The 21,829-nt window shown below is 37.9% G+C and overlaps 2 protein-coding genes across 4 annotated transcripts in view; one reads left to right on the top strand and one right to left on the bottom strand.

The window, feature by feature from the left end:
• The window catches only part of FAM117B (family with sequence similarity 117 member B), a 111,740-nt gene extending 97,797 nt beyond the window's left edge, over nt 1-13,943 (top strand). Inside the window, 1 exon segment of the mRNA XM_043998762.1 lies at nt 10,446-13,943. Coding sequence (XP_043854697.1) covers nt 10,446-10,764 — 319 coding nt within the window. The 3' untranslated portion in view covers nt 10,765-13,943.
• A 3,832-nt stretch (nt 13,944-17,775) lies between these two features.
• ICA1L (islet cell autoantigen 1 like) overlaps nt 17,776-21,829 on the bottom strand; it is an 81,670-nt gene continuing 77,616 nt past the window's right edge. For 2 of the 3 annotated variants that reach the window (XM_043997179.1, XM_043997177.1), the window contains one exon: nt 17,776-21,457. In XM_043997179.1, the coding sequence (XP_043853114.1) occupies nt 21,339-21,457 (119 nt within the window). In that variant the 3' untranslated portion in view covers nt 17,776-21,338. The remainder of the gene's footprint in view (nt 21,458-21,829) is intronic. The other variant, XM_043997178.1, reaches the window with a different exon arrangement.

Genomic DNA, 21,829 nt, shown 5'->3' with positions numbered 1-21,829 from the left:
TTAAAGTGAGCCAATTGGGGTTAAGTGACTTGCCCGGGTCACACAGCTAGTAAGTGTTTAAGTGTCTGAGGCCAGATTTGAACTCAGGTACTCTGCTCCAGGGCAGTGCTCTATCCACTGCGCCACTTAGCTGCCCCGTTTCTATTCTTTTTTTAAAAAGTTCTTATCTATCAATTGACCATTTTTTCATCTGGAAAATGTAAATTCTTAATTTTACAAAATTTGTCTTAGGTCTCTTTTAGATTTTGGAGATATGTCAGGCATTTTTTCAGAAGTATTTAATGCAAAATTTTCTTTTTTATACCATCTGTGTCTTCTGATTCTAGTAGTATTGACTTTATTTTGATAAAGTCTTTTTAATTTTATATAATTGAAATTGTCCATTTTATCTGTCATGATCTCTTTGATCCCCATGTCTAGGATTCTTCTGCTGTCCATAATTGAAAAAGTTAAAATCTCCCTTCCTCCCCAAATTTTATTATAGAGTGACTTTTTACCATTTATCAATTGAAAGTTACTATGGTATGAGGCACAAATGGTGAGCTCAGTCTTCTTTCACTTTTTATTTTGCTTTGTGGTGATGGTGGGTTTTTTGTTGGAGTTTTTTGTTTGTTTTGGTGGGGCTGTGAGGGTTAAGTGACTTGCCTAAGGTCACATAGCTAGTAAGTGTTAAGTGTCTGAGGCCACATTTGAATTTAGGTCCTCCTGAATCCAGTGCCAGTGCTTTATCCACTGCACCACCTAGCTGCCCCCTCTTTCACTTTTTAGTGTGCTTTACAGTTCTTGTCATAGAAAGAGTTCCTTTCCTAGTAGTGTGTGCTCTTGAGTGGATGAAGTGCTTGGCTGTTTTATACAGTTTTTTCCTTGGTCTTACCACCTTTTAAAAAATATACTTGGGGGCAGATAGGTGGTGCAGTGATAAAGATATAGATAATGCACCAGACCTGGATGCAGGAGAACCTGAGTTCAAATCCAGCCTCAAACACTTGACACTTACTAGCTGTGTGACCCTGGGCAAGTCACTTAACCTATTGGTGTTCCCCACCCCCTCCCCCAATGTATACTTTCTTGATGCCTTCTAAAAAATACATTAGTTCTATATCAGATTACTTGCTGTCTTTGGGAGGGGGAAGAAACAGAGGGAGAGTGAAAAAAAATTGAAACTCAAAATCTTACAAAAATGAATGTTGAAAACTATATGTGTAATTCAAAAAAAAATAAAATACTGTTAATCGCATACCTCTTTTCCTATCTTCTTTGCTATTAAACTCTCCCTACTAACAGAAAAACAGTTTAAGAAAAAACTATCTGAGGTCTGATAGCTTATTTATTCCAAACTCATAATCTTACAGTTTTCAGCTGGCAAAGAAGGAAATATCAGAAATATCAATATTGGCTAGTTTGGGTTATTTCCTGCTTTGTTGCACATATTAAATAGTTTGAGATCTGTCCAGTACCAAACATCCTTCCTTTCCACTTCTTTTTTAACACTGTATTCCTTGATATTCTTGTTTAATTTCTTTAAGTGAATTTTGTTGTTAATTTATCCTTGGGTAATAGTCCTTTAGATCTTAATTTTTGCTGTTTTGGCCCAACCTAGAATTAAGTCTCATTTTTTTAGGTCTTTAATTTCTGTAAAAAATTTTTTGTGATTAGTATTCTATGAAAATCTGTGTGTGTTGTAGAAGACTAATTTCCAAAGTACTTTAATGCATTTTGTTGCTACCTCAATGGGATTTCTCTTCCTGGATTTCATTATACAGAAATCTGCAGAATGACTAGTTAACAATCTTGGTTGTTTTTTTTTTTTTTTCTTTTTAATCCAGCCATCTTAGTTGATTTTGATTTTTTTTTCCATTCATTCCTTAGGGTAGGGGACTCTTAACCTGGTTGTTAACTTGTTTTTTAAATATTCTGATGATTGCATTTCAATATAGTTAGTTATTTTATTGTCCTATTTTATTATTTAAAAACATTATTACGCATAAGATTTGCAAGTTTGCCAAAGGGTTCCATGAAATAAATAGTTTAAAAAACTCCTTATCTTGGGTATACTAAAATAAACCAACATATTAAAACACAAATAGAATTAATTTTACTTCCTTTTGGACTTAAACCCATTGTCTTAATTTTTTTTACTTTCTAACTAGCTTTATTGGTCCTTTTGTTCTTCAGCTGTTTTCAGTTGTGTCCAACTCTTCATGACCCCATGGGATTGTCTTGGCAAAGATACTAGAGGGGTTTGCCATTTTCTTCTCCAGCTAATTTTACAGTTGAGGAAACTGAGGTAAACAGGGTTAAGTGACTTGCCCCCCAGGTTGGTGACATATCTAGTGAATGTCTTAGGCCAGATTTGAACTTAGGTCTTCCTGATTCTAGATCTGGTGTTCTAGCCACTGTCCCACCTAGCTGTCCCCTACCTACTATGGACCTATAGGTTCATTTTATTTATTTATTTATTTATTTTAAATTTAAAGATGAGATCACCAAAATTGGAAACAAGAAGTAGAACTTCATCTCTTCTTTGAATTAAAAAAAATGTTTAGGAATTACTAATTTGTTGATTATCCTAGGGGTTTTTTGTTTTGTTTTGTTTTTTAATTCTATATGCCATTCATTGGTCTTCCTTTTCTCCCTTTTGTCAGTGGAGATATTCAGTGATATAAATGTTCTTCAAAATACTAACTTAAATACATCTCACAAATTTTCATGTGTCTTATTAAGATTTCTTTACCATTTTTGTTTCATGTTCTTTGATGTATTCATTTATAATTGCATTAATCTTCATTTAAGTTGATATGCTGTGTTCCTATTTCCCTTACTATAAATTTATTATATTCTGCAAAGCATGTAATTGGTATTTATACATTCTGGCATTTGTCTGTGAGGTCTTTACTGTTATGTGATCAGTTTTTGTAGTTGTGATGGGCAGTATTAAAAAATGGTTAGGCTTCCCATTTGCTAACCTCAGCATACTTTCTAGTATTCAGAGCTTCAGGTACCTTCTTACTTGTCTTATCAGGGAAGCTTTGTTTTAGGGTATGGGCCTTTTCTTTAACCAGAAGCTGTACCATTTGGTGCATAGGCCATTAATGTATGCCAAGATGCCAAGAAGGTGCTGATCTGCATGAGGAGATGCATGCAGTGATGATAGGTTTGGTTATTTATGGTGCCTTGTTTCTTTTGGTTATGCCATGTGGCATCGTGGATGAAGAACCAGCATCAGAGCCAGGAAGGCCTGGATTCAAGTCCTGCCTCCCTAGGCCAGTATTCTGGCCTGCAAACTACAGGAGTGCTGCAAACCTACATTGGTGGAAGGACTTTGCTTATCCGAGAGTTCATTTTATTTTATTTTATTTTTGCGGGGCAATGGGGGTTAAATGACTTGCCTAGGGTCACACAGCTAGTAAGCGTCAAGTTTCTGAGGCCAGATTTGAACTCAGGTCCTCCTGAATCCAGGATCGATGCTTTATCCACTGCGCCACCTAGCTGCCCCAAGAGTTCATTTTAAAAATAAGGATATCATAGATATGGTCCCTACCCCCATTTCCTTATAGCCCCAAATACATTTCTTTTTCTGAGTACCCTCAAGGTAGGGTCTTCTCAGAGGCAGCTGGCAATACAGGGAATAGAGTGCTGGGCATGGAATCAGGAAGACACGAGTTCAAATCCAGTTTCGTGTGTTCTCTCTGTGACCCTGTTAACCTTAACCTCTGCTTCATTTTCCTCAGCTGCAAAATGGGGATAATAGCAGCACCTGCCTTTTAGGGTTGTTAGAAGGGTCAGATAAGACAACAGTTCCTGACACAGGTGCTGTATAGATGCTGATTCCCTTCCCTTTCTGCTTAGAGTCTCCTGAAAAGTAAATTTGCTTAGGGCTTTTCCCATCTGACCCAATGAACAGTTCACAGTAATAGGAGACAGACTCCATGGTCTTCATCCTTTTTCCCCTCGTGCCCTTGTTGCTGCTTTTCCTGGCACCGTATTATCCTTTTCCATGGCCACCAGTGAGCTGAGTATTGACACTGTTCCTTTTCCAAGGCTGGTGTGGAGAACCCCACACTGACTTGGAACCCTCAGGCTGTTTTGACAAGTGGTTGTACATGTGATTGTGGCTCAAGGCATCCATTTAAAGCACCTGGAGAAGGGTTGGGAGGTGAGAGTGCTGTGTCATGGACAGCCCCCTTCCTGAACTTTCCTCAGCCTCTTCCCCAAGTCTTCTACTTCTGTGAATGGATTGAATTGACTGGGGGGGGGTACTAGAAGATCTCTCTTTACAGATTAGTGCTAAGGGGTTTCCTCCCACCATGAGCCATCCCAGAAGAGTGGAATGGAATGAAATTATCTTGGGGGATGTACACATCAGTCAGAAAAGCCATCCTCCAGGAGACACTAAGGGGGCAAGTCCATATACTCCATAGGAAGTTATGAAAACTTACTCTTTTGTAAACTCACAAATTTGATCAGCAAATGTCACTCATCCCAGCAATCTCAGATGAGGTGTCTCTGACCATCTCTCTGGAAAACCTGGGAAGGGAAACAGTCCCCTCCGTGCAGCAGCTAGCTACCCTCTTCTTGATTACCTGCCCCAGTGCTCTGAAGGAAGCATTCGTAGGAAAGTCCATGATGAACAGTTCTTAGTCCCAAAATTTACCATGTGTGATGGATGTTGCAGACAGTAGTTGTATATGACTGGAGTTGACACTTGTTCCCAGCACATACTTAGGGAAACTCTTTTTCCAATACTCCGTCATGCCCCTTATAGGGTCTGGCCCAAACAAAAAGTAAAACAAAGGTATGGGAAGCAGTTGAATTGGGGCAGAGTTGATAGAAGAAAAACAAAAGCTCTTTTTTGAGAAGCAAAAGTATCCTCAGTTACCTGTGATTCTTAAGGATCTCTGATGAATCTTCCTCAAACGCTTAAATCATCCCCCTACACATATAAAATTTGGCACATTTGTGGTCTGTAACATTGCTGTCACTTCTCACCCAATCTATGAATACTTTGAGGGTATTGGAAACTGAGTGTCTGTGGCATCTTTGCATTCAGGAGTACGGTTTGGTTATATTTTGGTAAATGGAATATAGCAAATCAAAGTGATAATGCATTGGAAGGTACCTCATAAGCCACTCAGTCCAGGGATCTATGCAGTCTGTCTTTAAATGTAAAAACTATTTGTAGCTGGCAGGCAAGCTTTATCAAAACAGGTGCTGTTAGGCTGGGTTGGACGTATAACACTATAGTTTACCTACTTCTGATCTAGTCCAATCCATGCCGGGGGGAAAAAATGCCATTTTCTAAAATCACCCCCAATGGTCATCAGGCCTTTGTGTAAATGCCTCTGATGAGGGGAATTCACTACTTGTTGAGTCATCTCATTCTATTTTTGTCATGCCCCTAATTGTTGGGCAGTTTTCCTGACTGAAGCCTGAATCTACTGCTGCAACTTTGACCTTTCACCTAGCTCTGCCCCTTGTGGCCAACCAGAACAAGTCTAGTCCCTCTTTAATGTGATTATAAAACTTTGAACACTTGAAGACAGCTGTTATATACCTTCAAAAGTCTTAGGCAGTTGTCATGGGCAAGAGGAATTAGCACCTTTCTGTTTGGACTCCAATGCACAGAAACAGGAACAATGAATGACAGAAAAAGGAAGATTTAGGTTTTATGTCCAGATAAACTTCCAAAAAATGAAAGGTGCTACTTCAAAATGTAACAGGTGCTCGTCCCCCCCCCCCCCCCCCCCCCAGCTCTTTTGGGTTTCTTCAGAGAGTAGTTGAATGACCATCCTACAAATGTAGGGTGTGTTCTAGTGGGAAGCTTCTTTTGGGATTGGGTGGACATGCTTTCTATCTCTTTGTTAAGGGCTAAAATTCTAGCTAGTCTGTCTAAAATATCTAATGAGTGGTCGCCAATAAATTATAAGCTTTAGCAAGAGTTAGGTTTTTAAGTATTTATTAAGGAGAATAAGAATTTGGTAAAGAGAGAGAGAAAGGCCTAGATTCCTATCTATTAAAGGGAGAGCACATTTCTAGCTCCCTTCTCCGCCAGCGTCCTCAGGAAAGAGAGCGAGACTGAGCGCCAGTCTCTTCCTTCCTCCTCCCACTAGCCCGCGTCACTTCCTGACTCCTGGTCTTGCCCTCAAAGACCTTCCCTTCATGGGCAGAACTCTTCTACAGTAAGTATCCAGCAGGTGGCGTCATTCCAATCGTTACATCTTGAAGTCCTTTGAGTTTTCTTTAGCCCTTAACATTCTCAGTTCTTTCAGCTGATCCTCAAAAGACCCTTTCTTCTAAATTCTCTCCTACCTCTCCAGTCCTTCAAAAAGAATACGTGCCTCCTTGGTTTGGAACAACATGCCTTGCTTGCTGTTGCCCAAGATCACTTTAGCTTGTTTGGCTGCCATACCATACTATTGATTCATAATCAACTGGCAGTTCACTGCAGTTGTATGTGACTTACAAATGGCTGGCCAGCTATTAGACCCCAATCTCTTATGTTTCCATTTTTTGAGACTAGATATAAGACTTCACATCTATTCCACTTAATTTTCATCTTATTAGACTCAGCCGGGTAGCATTAACAATCTATGTCTGTGCTGTCTTCTGCAAATGCCCAAGCATATGTCTTTGCCTTTATCCATGCCATTGGTCAAAATGTTCAACAACTTAGAGCCAAAGTTACCTCTCTGTGTATTCCACCAAAGACCTTCCTTCAAGTTCTTAGCTATCCCTTTATGACTACTTTTTACATGGAATATTTCAATGAGTTTCGACTTCACCTATCCAGCTATCATGAAGCCCCACAGCTCTCATCTTATCAAGAAGAAAAAACATCAGGGTCTTTGATGCCATGTAGAAATGTAGATTAAGAATAATATGGCAATGTTCTGCATAATTGTACTATATAGCCTATATCTGGAACAGAGGCTTGCTGCCTCAGGGAGGGGGGGAGAGGAGGGAGGGAAGGGGGATAAAATTTGGAACTCAAAACTTGAAATAAAGGAGTATTTTCTGAGAGAAAAGAAACGTAGATTAAACTGTATACCATTTATCTACCAGTGGCCGAATCTTAGAATTGGAAGGAATCTCAGAGGCTGTCTAATCTAACTCAGGCCTAACAGTGGCATTCTTTCCTTTGCTAGGAGAGCTCAGGTGAGAGGGGAGATGGACATAGTCAGCACTTCCCTGGTGACCATTTCACTTTTGGATAGCTTCATTTTTAGTATATTTTTTTCCTTATGTTAAGACTGAATTTGCTCCCTGCCATTCCCTGAAAACCTTTAAGGTATCTTTCTGACCTATGTCTATGATTGAACCATAACTCCTAGTTCTGCCCTCAGTTAACCCTGTCAAAAAATGCTCTCTATTTAATGAAGCCCCAACTTGTCTTAATGTTCTGTTGATTTTCCCCCCATGGATACTCTTCAGCTCTATTGACCTAAATGAAGTTCTCTCCCTTGTTTTCTACTTGACCCTTTCCCATCTCCTTTACTTTACTCTTCTCCTGTAGATCCAACCAAGACTTATACGGTGGGTGATACCAAAATTATATCCTGGCTCCTTCTCTTTGTTTCTTTACTCTATGAAATAACTTTAAAAGTTTTTATTTCCAAGCCTGACCTGCACTCCAGATCTATATCTCTTACTAAGAACATCGTCACCTAAACTTTTGGAACTTAACATAACAGTCAGGAAACATTTATTAAGTGCACATTGCTTAATACCAGAGATCAAAGATAAAATCGAACCAGTTCTTGTTTCTACGGAATCTTACATTGTATTACATTGTAATATAGAAATAAATGTATACATACGAACAAAATATATACATACAAAATAAGGTACAGGGCCATTTGGGAAGGAGAAGGATACTAGCAGCTGGCAGTGATCAGAAGATTTCTTTTTAAGGCCCATGATTCCCGAGTTGATTCTTGAAGAAAACTACCACAAACAAAACTTGTCTTCCCTCCAAAATCTGTTTTTCCATCTGATTTCACTTGGTGATCTCATCAAGCTTCCTGGCTTCTCCAGTCTACCTGTACTGTCCCAGATGCTCGGCTGAACTCTGGTCTTGCCTTTCACCTGCTTTTCAGATGTCTAGAAAATGGGGCATCCAGTAATACCTTGGACTCAAACTTCCTTTCTTTCCCCTGAACCTTTCCCCTCCTACCTTCCTTATGTGTGCCTAATAGAGTGCTCTGTAACACAGTATGTGTAACACATTTCATAAGTGTTTGTTGAATGGAATTAAAATTAAAGGAAGTATCAGAATAGTGCAATAGAAGAGATACCAAGTGTCAGCAGCTCAGAGAGGCAGCAGGAGGAAGTGAAAAGTAGACTGAGTAGGGTCAGGAGACCTCTGTTCCAGGCAAGGTGCTGCTCATTGGCAGTGTGATGTTAGAGAAGTCACTTGACCTCTTACGTTTCCAAATCTGTTAAATGAGGGGTTTGGATATAGATCCCTAAAATACCTTCCTTCTCTCAAAATCTGTGATCTAGATAGGGTAAATGGGCCTGAAGAAGCTAGGCTTTCTCTACCCTGACTGCTAGGGATGAAAGCTGTAGGAATATGTAGTATAGTGTGCTATTTATAAATCTAAGTCTTAAATTTATATAGATAAGCATAGTTTAATTTTTGACAGATAATTCCCATAGGCAACTTTGAGATTGATAAAAAACACTTTTATAAACTCTAAAATGCTATTTAATTGTAAAATATTATTTTATTATAGACGTATGAACCTGGGTTCTAATCAAAGCCAGAGTACTGGGGGTAGGCGGGTGGAGTAGGAAACAAATATAAATGCTTTTAGGAAATTGCTTTGTCAAATTTCCAGATTAGTAATTTCTGCATTGTTTTAACTCCATAGCCATGTTCCTGACTCCACTGCTGTATTTCCTGAAGATAGTGGTTTTTGTGTTATGTCAATAAAAGATTTAGTACCAAAATTTATTTTGAAACATTTAAAAAATAAAGTTAGAGCAAGCTGCAATATAATAGATAAAGCTTTTTGCCAGTTACTACTGAAATATTAAAATTTTTGTCTTCAGATTATATAAAACACATAAGTTCCTTTCTCAATTTTGTGAATTTCACTACTTTATCTTGATTATAAGAAAAATTAGATAGGGGGTCGACTCAAATGAGTGCTTGAACAAAATTTAATGTTGCTTTAGCTTTTTAAATACCACATTTCAAGAAAGGAGGTATATTTTCTAAATCCACTAGGGAAGTACTTTAGAGTTCAATTTTAATGGGAAAAATTAAGGTGAACTGAGCCAAATTCTTAAGTTTTTAATAAATCTTGTACTGTTTAAAAATTCTTGAAATTTATTTCGAGTCAAAAGCCTTGGAGGTTTTTTTGCATTTTAGAAATTTGGAGTTTCAACATTAAAAAAATACTTAATGTTTATAATTTTGAATATTATGAACTAATGCTTACTAGGACAGTAGCTCAATCAAGTAAAATTACCTATCTTTAAGGCTGACTTGGAATATATTTTTTTTAACTTGAAAAAGAAAAAAATTACACTGGTCTTCTCTAGATCAATTATATCTTTCTGAGAGGTGTTATATGTAGTTTACCTAACTCCTTTCCAGCTTAAAGGAAATAAAATCTATACCCTTAGACTCCAAATGAGTGATTCTCCTTTAATCAAGAATATAGTTGTAACACTGATATATTGGTCAGTGTTGATGAAACTAGATCCATCTATGGGTAGTTTGAAATGATCCCCATAGCATTGCCATGGTGAGAGGGGGATCCTGGGGCCAGGTATGCAGTAAAGGACTAAGCCAGGGGACAACTTGAACCTGGGTCTTCTGAATTCATTCTGCTTCCTCCCTAGTGGGGGGGCCTTCAGAGCAGACTCTAAAACCAACACCCAGATTCAGGTTTGGTTTTGTGTCTTTTTTTTTTAAACAACACCTAAACATTACTAGTTTGTATTTCTTTAAGCCCTTGTTGGCTGCCTCCTAAACTGAAATCTGGGGTTAACTACTCCTTTATTGCCTTTGTGGAGGGTGATTTTCAAGGAATTGGCAGCTGTGGCTGTTTCCCCACCTCACAGTGGCATCATAAATACAAGTCCCATTTTTCTTTTTTCTTTTCTTTCTTTCTTTTTTTTTTTTTTTTTTTGGTGGGGCAGTGAGGGTTAAGTGACTTACCCTGGGTCACACAGCTAGTAAGTGTCAAGTGTCTGAGGCTGGATTTGAACTCAGGTCCTCCTGAATCCAGGGCCGGTGCTTTGTCCACTACACCACCTAGCTGCCCCCACAAGTCCCATTTTTTAAGTGCTTTTTATTCTAGCTACTTGAGGGTTTTGGGGAGGAGGGGCAAATTGTCTTATATTAACATTGATTTTCTTTATGTACTTATAGAGTACATGGAAAACTGAGACAAACTGTTTTGAAATCATTATGTTATCTCTTTTGTATCTAGGCCAAAGCAACTTCATGAAATCCCAGCCTTTTACTGTCCTGACAAGAATAAAGTGAATTTCATTCCTAAAAGCGGCTCTGCCTTCTGCCTCGTCAGCATCCTCAAGCCACTTCTTCCTACCCAAGATCTTACCCTTAAGGGCTCAAGCCATGGCCTGACTGTCTCCACTGGCATGGCCCCCACTCTGCTGCAGCCTATTGCCATGGCCTCCCTGTCTGCAAACCCAGAACAAGACCGGATTTCTCGAGGAACGAGTACAGTCATACCACAGGCCTCTCTGCTCCAGCAGTCAGGACCATTTGAGGAGGCTGAGGGATAGGTCACCATGGCTCATCCATTGCTCTGGGAAACTAAGAACCTAATTGGGAATAAGGTGTGAATGAACATTCCAAATCATGCCTCTCCCCTCAAGCGAGTCTGCCATCAATAGACTCCTCAACTTTTTGGTAGTGACACACCCCCTGTCCTGTGGTGATGATGTCATGATGAGCTTCCTCCGTAAGAGAGCAGCACTTGTGACTGTTATACCCCATTTGGGAAGTCTCAGACTCAGTTCACACCCCACTTTTTTTTTTTTAAGCACTGGTTATCATTCTTTCCTTTTGGAGGACCATTTTATCACAAGGCTTTTTTGTGTCCCAAGTTTGACTTTTGTAAGAGCAAACAGATCCCTGCAAACATAATTACCAAAGGGAGAAGTTAATGATGCTGCGAAGACCATCTTTATATGAAAACGACTATTTTATAATAATAACAAATGTTAATTTTCAGATGCATAGCAGACAATAGGATGGTTCAGAAGACATTTCCCTGGCCACTGTTCTTTTTTTTCTTTTTCTAGATGTATGCTATTCTCAGCTGTTCTCCAGCTGCTGGGACCAAAGGGATTGTTGAAATTTTCCAGCAATCTTAGTCGCTTGACTGTGTTCTTCTCCCAACCAACAACAGATAAATAAATGCATTGAACGTTTGTATGTAAAAAAAAAACAAAACACAAAGCAATATTAGTTCATTATGTGATGTTGTTTTTTGATGTCAGAAGTTTTGTGCTTTGGATAAATCATCCTTTTAAAAGTGCTATTCCCTCTTCCACCATTTAAGATTCCTGTATACCTTTATCTGCATGGTGAAAAAACTACACTCTGGATACAAGTGCTTTAATATGCTATCAGTGGAGTTTTGTTAGAAAATCAATGAGCCAAAAAGTAACTTAAACCCTCTCCCCCCTCCCCCACCCACTCCCTCCTTCTTGATCACTATAGCTTAGGAGTTAAGATACTCCTCTAGTTATCAACAGTGTGTGAATCATGTGATCTTTCCCCCTTAGCACAAAAATCACTTCTTCAAACTCAACCCTCAGTGTATTGTAAGCCCCGAGTGATCCTGATGTGGCTGTGCATGGATCCCCTCCCTTGCTTTTGTGACCTTGCAGTCAGTGTTGATGAATTTATTGAGGGCAGATTGTGCTATGTTCCACTGTAGCCAGTGGTCCCCCTTCCTTCCCCCTCCCCAAAGGTCACCTTCCTTTAAGGTAGTTGCCACTAGTTTGCTGATCCCAGTCATCTGAGGGTTAGGTTTGTTGGTTTTTTTGGTTTTTGTTTTTTTTAACATGTAAGGGAAAAAATAGAAAGGAAAATTAAAATAGAAAGGAAATTAAAGAGGAGGCTCTTCTCAAATTGAGAGTGACACAAGGTTTCAGCTTAGGCAAGTGCTAATACAAAAAAACTGCAGGTAGAATCAATAGCTGGAGGTATTTGATTATCAGAGCAACGCTTTTGAAAAATTGGATAAGAACATTAGTAGGTATGTGATAAATAGCTTGAGGGGGCAATCTGGTTTGCAGTTTGTCAAAGTAAATAAAACTGATAGAAGCATCCTTTTAAAAATTTCATACAGTATATTAATATGCAATAATTTTATATCCATACACATACTATGGTCAGAATCCAGTATTAGGCACTTGAAATGGAGAAAACAACTTTAATGTTCAATCAGCCATAATTTTCTAAGCTCACAGTTCTACCCCCTTCAGGGGAAAACTGGTAGTAGCAATAAGTCTTTTCAAAAGACTGTACCCAAACTTGTATTCGTGTTCCTTTCAAACATTGGTTGATTAAACCTGTTAAAATAATTTTTAAATGATGTGATGTAGCCATAATGCAAACATTTGAATAAATCTGTTACACATCAGTTGGTAGGTACAGTGTACTTTGATACTCTTTTTATCTGAGACTAATTCTGAGTATACTATTATCTCCTTGTGCATTTAAGCTTTCAATTATTCAGGAGCTAATCATCCAGTTGTTATCTTGAAGCCCTGTTTCTTTGCCATCTTGTTTCTGTCTGAGATAATCACTGTTCATTAGCGACTCTACAAATAAGGGCCAGGAATATGAAGAGATGTAAAACAAATCATTCAGTTTGGCTCCCTTTGTTAATGATTCTGGTGAACAGTGTAGGAAAAGTTGAAATCAATGGCTGAAAACACTAGGATTTCTTGGTACTTTATGATGAATTTTAATAATCCTTGCTATATTTTCTCCTCCTTTTGTACACCTTCCATTTGAAAAAAAAAATTCTCCTGTATTTATCATAGGTAATCCAGGTTGGTTGCAAATTGAATGCTTTTACCCAGATGTATACCTCTATCCAACATAAACAATACTTATAAATGTCCCACATTTACTAAATCTGAAGCATTTCAAAGTTACACTTGAAGCAGAAGTTTAAGAATTATTTTTTACATGGAGTTGGAATTTTTAAGCAAAATCTTATCTAATCCTTGGGCTTTGAGAAGAATGAAAATCCCCAGATAGACTACTTCTTTGGCTTCCAAATTAACCTTGAATGCATTCTTTAGATTCTAAGCTTTGGGTCTTTTTGTTTGATTTGAAATGATACAGAACTTTACAGCAACTGCCAAAGGGCTAATTTCAGCATATAAGCTTCTGTTGTAATCTTGAAAAATTATTAACCACTCTAGCTGTTGGCCTTTCATCCATCTGTTTCTTTTCATAGGCATAGGATGAATTTAAGATGAAGCTTAATCTTAAATATAGTGTTACTACTAAAATTAAGTTCTTACATTTATGAACTATTTAATAGAACAAAATTTCCAATGGATGAGATTTGGAGAAAATGTCAACATTTTCCAAAATATCAATTAAATAAACAATATACACACTTATGTAGGCATGTGTGTGTGTGTGTATATACATATAATGGAAGAGGTGGTATAACTTCACGTTCGTGTCAAGGGTCATGGATTTAGGGCTAGAAGGGACCTTTGAGGTCATCTAGTTGAACTTCTTAATTTTACAGATGAGGAAACTAAATGACTTGTTTAGAGTCACATAATAAATTAGTAGAAGGCTGAGACCAGAATTCAAATTCAGGTCAGCCAACTCCAAATCTAACACTTTAAAAAATAATGGTGGGCAGCTAGGTGGCACAGTGGATAGAGCACGGCCCTGGAGTGAGGAGTACCCTGAGTTCAAATCCGGCCTCAGACACTTTAATACTGTGTGACCCTGGGCAAGTCACTTAACCCAATTGCCTCACAAAAACAAAACGATAATAAATAAATGGTACCAGGGGGGCAGCTAGGTGGTGCAGTGGATAAAGCACCAGCCCTGGATTCAGGAGGACCTGAGTTCAAACCCAACCTCAGACACTTGACACTTACTAGCTGTGTGACTCTGGGCAAGTCACTTAACCTTCATTGCCCTGCCAAAAAAAAAAAAAAAAAGGTACCACTTTTCTGGCAGAGTCAAACAACTTTCTTAAATAAAAAGCTACTTTAGCATCCCTGAACCTGAATATGAGGTGGTGTGGTGTTAAGGAAAGGGTACAAGATTTGGAGTCAGAAGAACCAAATCTGAATCTAACAACTATGGTGACACAAGGCCAGTTAACCCCTTCTGATTGGTTTCCTCATCTGTAAATGACAGTGTTGGTTGGACTAGATGATTCTTTAAATACCTTTCAACTCTAAATCCTATGATCTTATTCCTCAAAGCTCTCTTGAGAATGGATTACAATTGCGTGTTTCCCCCCCATTAATAATATGGCTTAGCATGAGCACTAAAATCAGTTTTACATTCTATAGGTTCCTCAGTAGGATGTTTAAAAAACTTCTACCTAAGCTTGAAAATCCAATTGTACCTTTTAAACGCTGTGATATGAAGAGGCCATTTTGTTCTACCTGTAGAAGAAATGACTGGTGAAGCCGAGAAGCTGGAAGGAGGTGATACTGTTCATTCACCAATAGGTTTTTACTACCTTCTGTGTAAGACAGGGCTATTTTTTTTCATTTCTTTTGTTAAATGGGACAAACAAAACTGCCTGAAGTGCCACCAACAGGATTTACTTTATTACTCTGCGCTTTAGAAAAATTCCAAAATAATTAAGATTGTTTTCTTCATCCAGCTCTGTCATTGGCGCTGAATTTACCATTAATATTAAAAAAATGTTTACTTGGCACTTTAAGGTTTAAACCTAGTTCAAAATCTGTTGTCTTAATAGATTAGCAGAACAGCCAACAATAAATGGTACAGCAATGACAATAAAGAGAAGAGAATTTTGGGAGCCAGTGGGAAGATCTTACTGCATCTTTAATTTATATTGAAGGTGTGCACCATAGGAAAAGGCAAGGTAGTTTTCCTTAAAAAATTGTCCTGTACCTCAGTGTTGTTAATGATGTTAAATATTATTATATGTATAAAAGGTGTTATGTGTATGCATTGTACCTTAAGAATTGTTGGTGCCTCATGGGAAAAAGTAGTTTACTTTTTATGTAAAGACGAGGTATTTGTGCATCTTGGTGGAGTTAACAGATATTTTTCCTTTCTATTGTTAAAAAATATTTCCATAAAAATTTGGATTATATTTTTGTTCCAGAAATATCTGATCTCTAATAATTTGTTGTAAATGCTATGATCTGCAGTGGAATGATATAAAAATAGATGTGTGTAAAGTAGCAAGACAATGATCTAGTTAACCCTTGCTGCTTTGTTGTCCTCCCCAGTAGCACCAAGAGCAGAAAAACATTGGCTCCAGGAGCTATATTATAGGTGAATAGTGAAAGAAACATTGGTAAATGTTAAGAGTTGGTTTTCCAAGAGGTGCCAGTTGTAATTTGAGGTGAGTTTGCTTATAGAGTTGTTTCATCTGAAGAATGAGATGCCCTGTTAGGAGGGCCAGATGGTTGGAGCTATTTTTCCATTGATAGTGACGGATTATGCTCCACTTTGGACCAGTAAGCATATGTTTGCAAGACAGTCATCTTGGATTAGGGGTGTAGTCTTTCTCATAGGATTACAGTAGACCTTGCTAGTGTCATGCTGTAACCAACTCCGCTAACTAGTCATAGACACTGTGAAGTATATAACTGTTTTAGTAGTAGAGAAAGCTGGGAGATATTGAGCCCTATGTTAAGTGATGAAAGAAACCTCCATAGCTACCAGTGACAAAAAGTATTAACAGGACTACTTTCCTTAAAAATTAAATAGCAAAAACATAGTTAAAATCAAATGAAATTTAAATCCTTTTTATTAGCTAGAATTTAGTAATACCTATAGAATTTTGTTCATAAAGCTCTTCCGTTTAATTCGAATTACCAAGCTGGGATATGGTAGGTGACTTTTTTTTTTTGGTCCTCTTCCTTTAAGTCATTCTTATTTCTCCCTTACTCCTAAAGTTCTGTCTGTCTATAAGAAGGAACTAGCTCTGCAGACTGTAGGATTAGCTAAAGTGTGATTTCCAGCATCTTAATCTTCATTCATCTGTCATTGTTACCCGGTTTGACAGTATTAAATGTGCAAGAAACCTACATTTGGAAGCTACTGTGATCATTTCTCCTTCAGTTGGTACCTAGAAGCCTTCTCCAAAATACAGTATGATCATTTTCATAGCAGTTCACTGCCAGTGTGACATAGAAAGTCTCTTGCCAACATAAGTCATAATTTTTACCAGAAAGCTATGAGATTTACAGTGTGTTGTTTACAGTCTTTGTCGCTAAATATAGCTCCTTTTTCCAAAACTCTCTCTTTGGGTATGCAAAAAAGTTTTGTTTGGAGCTGTTTCTTCTGTTTACTAAAATATGGACTTGAAACTCTGCCAGACATTTCTTCCTCGAAGAGGCTTTCAAGCCTAGCCACACCCACCTGATTCACACCCCATAAATAAATTCTCCAGAACATCCCTTGTGTTACATTGATTTGTTTGTTTTTTACAAAACACTTGTAAGTATGCAGCTTGCATCTTGTCTGTGGATGGAATACTACCACTCTGTGCTGCAGCCTCTACGCACTACATTTTGTTAAGAGATGAGGATTTAGAAGGAAACAAAATGGCAGGTCTGACAATGCTTAAGAATCCTGTACCTCACAAAGTCAAGTACATCATAAGGAAACTGAAATGCTTTTAAAACCCAAGGGCTCTACAAATATAAGGTGCCATTATTCTCTTTTCCTCTAAATGCTGTCAGGTAGGTTTTTTTGGTCAGTTTTTCACTCAGTGGAAATGGTCTTCTGAAAACATTTCAACTTAGAGAAAACAGATAAAGATATTTTTAGGGGTGTTGGGGGTGAAATGCAAGAAAAATAACCTTCCCAGGGTCGCAACTTAGAGACACAAAGTGCCAGATGGAACGCTTTGACTGGTTTGCTTTCCCTCGACTTTGATTAGTCTGACCTTGGAGTTTACGGAAGAGCTGAAGATTGAAGGCAAAATAATCTTTGGGGAAGAGATCCACAACTGACCACCTAAAATTAGTTGATAAATTAGTTCTGAGAACTTTTTATATTTGAAACAAAAAAGGCTACTATTATTACAGATAATTTAGAGAAGAGCTTGCTTTGAGATTATCTCAAGACATGCTGACCTAACAGGATTTCAATAAATGTTTTTAAGCCTTGTTTTTCTTCAGAGAAAAAAGATTTATGAAAATATTCTTTGTTGGATCATGTTAATCCCTTCATGGGCCAACTTCAGAATTTTATTCAGGAGACACAATTGGATTACCTGCATTTCAAAATCTCCTTAAATCACCAGTAACTAGATCTTCCCACTTGCTTGCCTTTTGGCTATCCTGCTGTTTGAACCGACCTTAGGCTGTCATCAAAGAGAGGAAGTCAGTTTCTGTTGTTTCAAAGAGCTGCCCATTTAAAACATGGGGGGGTGGGGGGGCGGGTTGGCTCATATTATACCTAAATTGCTATTTAGTGCCCATTTAGCTCACCTTCCTTGTTTTGTTTCTGAGACTTGACATTCTAGAATAGATTGATTTTCCCCAACATAAGGAAGTACAAGACTGGCACCTTTAGGGATGCTTCTTGTAAACTAGCAACAACTAGGATTGATTTTGGTCTGCCACCAGTAAATCAAGACATATTGCCACTGAGAAAGTCCTGGCTTTCCATATTCCTGCTTCAAAGTCTTTTCCAGATATGACCCTTTAGGGTACACTTAAACATTGTGCTTGATTATCCAGTGTTTTTAGGCTCAGAAACGATGTGATCTTTTAAAACCGTGAATATTATAAAGAAAAAGATAAATTTCCCAGTTCTTGAATCTTGAAAGAATCAGTCTCACAAGAGTAATATCAACTGCCCCATTTTTATTTTCATTGTCATTGGATAACTACATCAATTCGGTGGATTTTGTTCCTGGTGAAGCTTAGTTAAAATCCTGATAACTGCCAGAAACAATCTATCAAGATTTTCATTTGTCCTCTAAATCTCTTAGACACAGCAGGATGACACCACTTATGAAGTGTCATTTTCTGACTTTCATAAAGGCAAACATCGAAAACTACATGTAGCACCCTCCAAGAAGGACTGATAGCTGATTGCTACTGTGATAAAATGTGACTTTGAATGCAAACACTTGTTTCGAATGTGCAGCTATAATTTCAGTTTCCGATATTATTTCATAACTATAAAATTCTATCATTAAAGATTTCAAAAAGTAAAAAGTTACATTAATCTTGATACTAACATATACCTAACCCACCTTAGTGGATTTGGATGTGGTCTCTATAGATAACAGGCAAAGTTCAGTTCTGAAGCCATTCATTAGACTTGTTTAGAATATAAATCCATTCTTCTCTGGTATAAAAACATGGAGGAAGAGATATTTTCCCCCCAAGCAATCAGTATAAAAATGGTAAGGAATTATTTTTTCCTAAGAATATTCTTCCCATATTCAGAAAACATAATTGTAGAGTTTACTGCCTCTTAGTGAGTGGATGATCTAAAGTGAGAGAAAAAAAATGATGCCAGAACTTACTGAGCTGTTTCTTTTTAGTCCGCTTCACCTCACTGGATGTATTGGTTTGTTGTATTAGATTATTCGTCGTAAAATTAGTTGTCAAATCCTAACTGTTGTTTAGCCTTCAAACTATTTGTCTTGGACTTATCCAGAATGAAAGATTCTCTAATTTAATTACAAAAGGAAGGTTTTCAAAGACGTTCATGCAGTGCTTTTCAATTGAGTCTTTTATGCCCTACATGGCTTTTCATGCCCTTTTTTTTTTTTTTTTTTTTTTTTTGCAGGGCAATGGGGGTTAAGTGACTTGCCCAGAGTCACACAGCTAGTAAGTGTTAAGTGCCTGAGGCCGGATTTGAACTCAGGTACTCCTGACTCCAGGGCCGGTGCTCTATCCACTGGGCCACCTAGCTGCCTTCATACCTTCTTAATGGGTCTTTTAGATTACTAGTGAAGCAGTCAATGCTAATTCAGAGGTTGCATGGACATTTTTCATTTGTGGGGAGGAAAAATACATCTAAGAGAATATGAAAAAATGCAACTATATCATGTTTCACACCCTTTTAAGGATGAATTCCTTAAAATATGTCAAAGCAGCCATTATTTTGAGCACCTACTGTTCAATGGAGTTTGAGAGCACCAAAAAATTAATAGTGTGGTTTCCTGACATCCTCACTTGCTGCATTAGGATAAAGGATAGGGCAATGAGCATTAGTAATTGAGTACAAAGCCACAAAAGAAAAAGGGTACATTTTATCAGAACTAAAGCACACTTTTCTTTTGGAGAAATAGGAACGACTGAATCAATGTGCATGTGAGTTCTTGTATTTTTTAATGAAAACCTCTGCCAAGATGTTTTATTTTCACCTATATATTTTTTTTAATTTCTTTTTTTTTTTTTTTTTTTTTTTGGGGGGCAATGGGGGTTAAGTGACTTGCCCAGGGTCACACAGCTAGTGAGTGTCAAGTGTCTGAGGCCGGATTTGAACTCAGGTACTCCTGAATCCAGGGCCGGTGCTTTATCCACTATGCCACCTAGCTGCCCCTCACCTATATTTTTAATCCCCCCAAAATCTTATCCAACACCTCACTGAGTTTGCCATTATTCTCTGGAAATGAATCTTTTCCCCTTAAGGTCTTTCCTTGGCAGCTTTAGCCCTTTAAACAGGACAAGTTATGTGTTTTGGCTTATGTGAAGACTTTAGTTACATGAAACCTTCAATTTCCAAAAACGTTCTCCTGTGGCAGTAGGCTCTTTGAGTCCCTATGTAAATCATATTCTGATCTAGGCACACATGGAAGCAATAGTCAACATATATGATGATGTTAGTAGGGGAGAACCCTGGATTGGGAAACAAAAATGGAGCCAGAAAGTTATAGGTTAAAAACAACCACAACAATAAACCGGAACCAAAGAATGCCACGAGAAAAATAGGAACACAAGTAGATCATGATACAGAACAGAGAAGCCATATTCTTGTATGCTTCACACTGCTCATCAACTCTCCCCTACTACTAAACTAAAACTACTGTACCTTAGTAGTTGAAAAGATTTTTGCCTCAAAATTTGAAAGATGAGATTGCAATCAATCGATAGAACTATAGACCTAAAGTCATTTCCCCCAAGCAAAACCAAGCCATTCCCCTAATTAGGACTGTGTTCTGCTTTCTGCTTTTAGGGCTTGAAGCAGGCCACTGCAAAAGATAAGGAGAAAGTGCATGCAAGACCTGAAAGGAGCCTGCTATTTTCGAATAAGGCTTAACTCCAATTCCGGGTGGAAGTATCTACAGTATGCACTTAGAAGACACTATCATTGATTGCTTAGGCATTGTTTTTATAAGCATTTTTTCTTTTTTTTTTCCTTCTGGAGTGTAAACACTGAATGTAACAGGCCCAGCATCATCATGGCATGACTATATCATAAGTCTGTGAGATGGGAAGAGTTTTCCAGATTCTTAGCTGGGATGGGCTAATCTACTTTAACCATATTTTTAGTTGATTAGAATAAAGGTTCCCCTGCTTTTCAAAGAATAAATGAAGCAACTTGACCCCTAGGGGAAAACAGGCACTACTTTTCTATTGGATCCTTTCAGATTTAGTTTTAATCTAACAAAGTTCATATGGTTCCAGTAATACTTTAACATAGAACTCAATGCCCCTGCTCCTCAAAATGACTTTTTTGGAAAGCTCTCAAATCATCCTGCCTTCCCTAATGCTCTTGATCGGCCAACAGAATTCCACCAGACAATGGCTGGGCTCATGAAAGGATCAAAACCACCACAAGGCCCTAAAAAGGTAGTTTCCATGGAAACAATCATATATACCCTCATTGAGAATTACTTTACCTTCTCTTTGGGAATTTCAGTGCTTCAGTATCTATCTGACTCAAAATGGCTTCTTGTACTTGCCACAAATGACTGAGAAACATCTACAAAGCCAAGTTATTAATGATGTTCCAACTTATTGCTTTCCACATGACTCTTTACTATACAGCTGGACTCTTACACACCATGCTTGTGTCTGAATGACAGTCGGCACTCCTTCCCACAAAGGCAATATGTTACAAAATTTGATCCCTCAAGGCCATTGATGTGACATTATCATTATCTACTTAGGAATTCTAGTCAAGCATTAAGGAGTTCATCATCTGAGTGTCCAATGGCATCTGGATTTGAAAGGGGATCCAGGTCTGCAAAGAGGTTAAACCAGGCTGACATATCTTGATTATTACTACCTTCTGGAGCTGTAAGAAAAAAAAGGAAGAAAAGTGACAGTAAAGATGTGCAGTTGACTATCTCAGTATAATCTGATTTTGATGGGATTTTAACACATATCCTAATCAGATGCTTCCTTTAAAGAAATTATGGACAAAATGATAAATGATCAGTTACATCAGTTATTGAATGTGTAAATTTCTGTACTTTCTTTTTCTCTCATTTTAAAACAACGTAATGTAGACGGCACTTCTCACAATAGAATATAATTGTCGATTTTAGTCCAAAAAGTATTTTCAGAGATTTGTCAATGTACTGAGTGCTTGCCCAGGCCTGGCAGAGCTACAGTACAGCTTTCTGTCTGAGGGGGACAGCTGGGCAGGGAAGGGAGGGATTTTGTA

The sequence above is a fragment of the Dromiciops gliroides genome, chromosome 3 (genome assembly GCF_019393635.1).
Source record: "Dromiciops gliroides isolate mDroGli1 chromosome 3, mDroGli1.pri, whole genome shotgun sequence".
Taxonomy (NCBI): domain Eukaryota; kingdom Metazoa; phylum Chordata; class Mammalia; order Microbiotheria; family Microbiotheriidae; genus Dromiciops; species Dromiciops gliroides.
The sequence above is the reverse complement of the archived record's forward strand: the minus strand, read 5'-3'. Positions and strand labels throughout refer to the sequence as shown.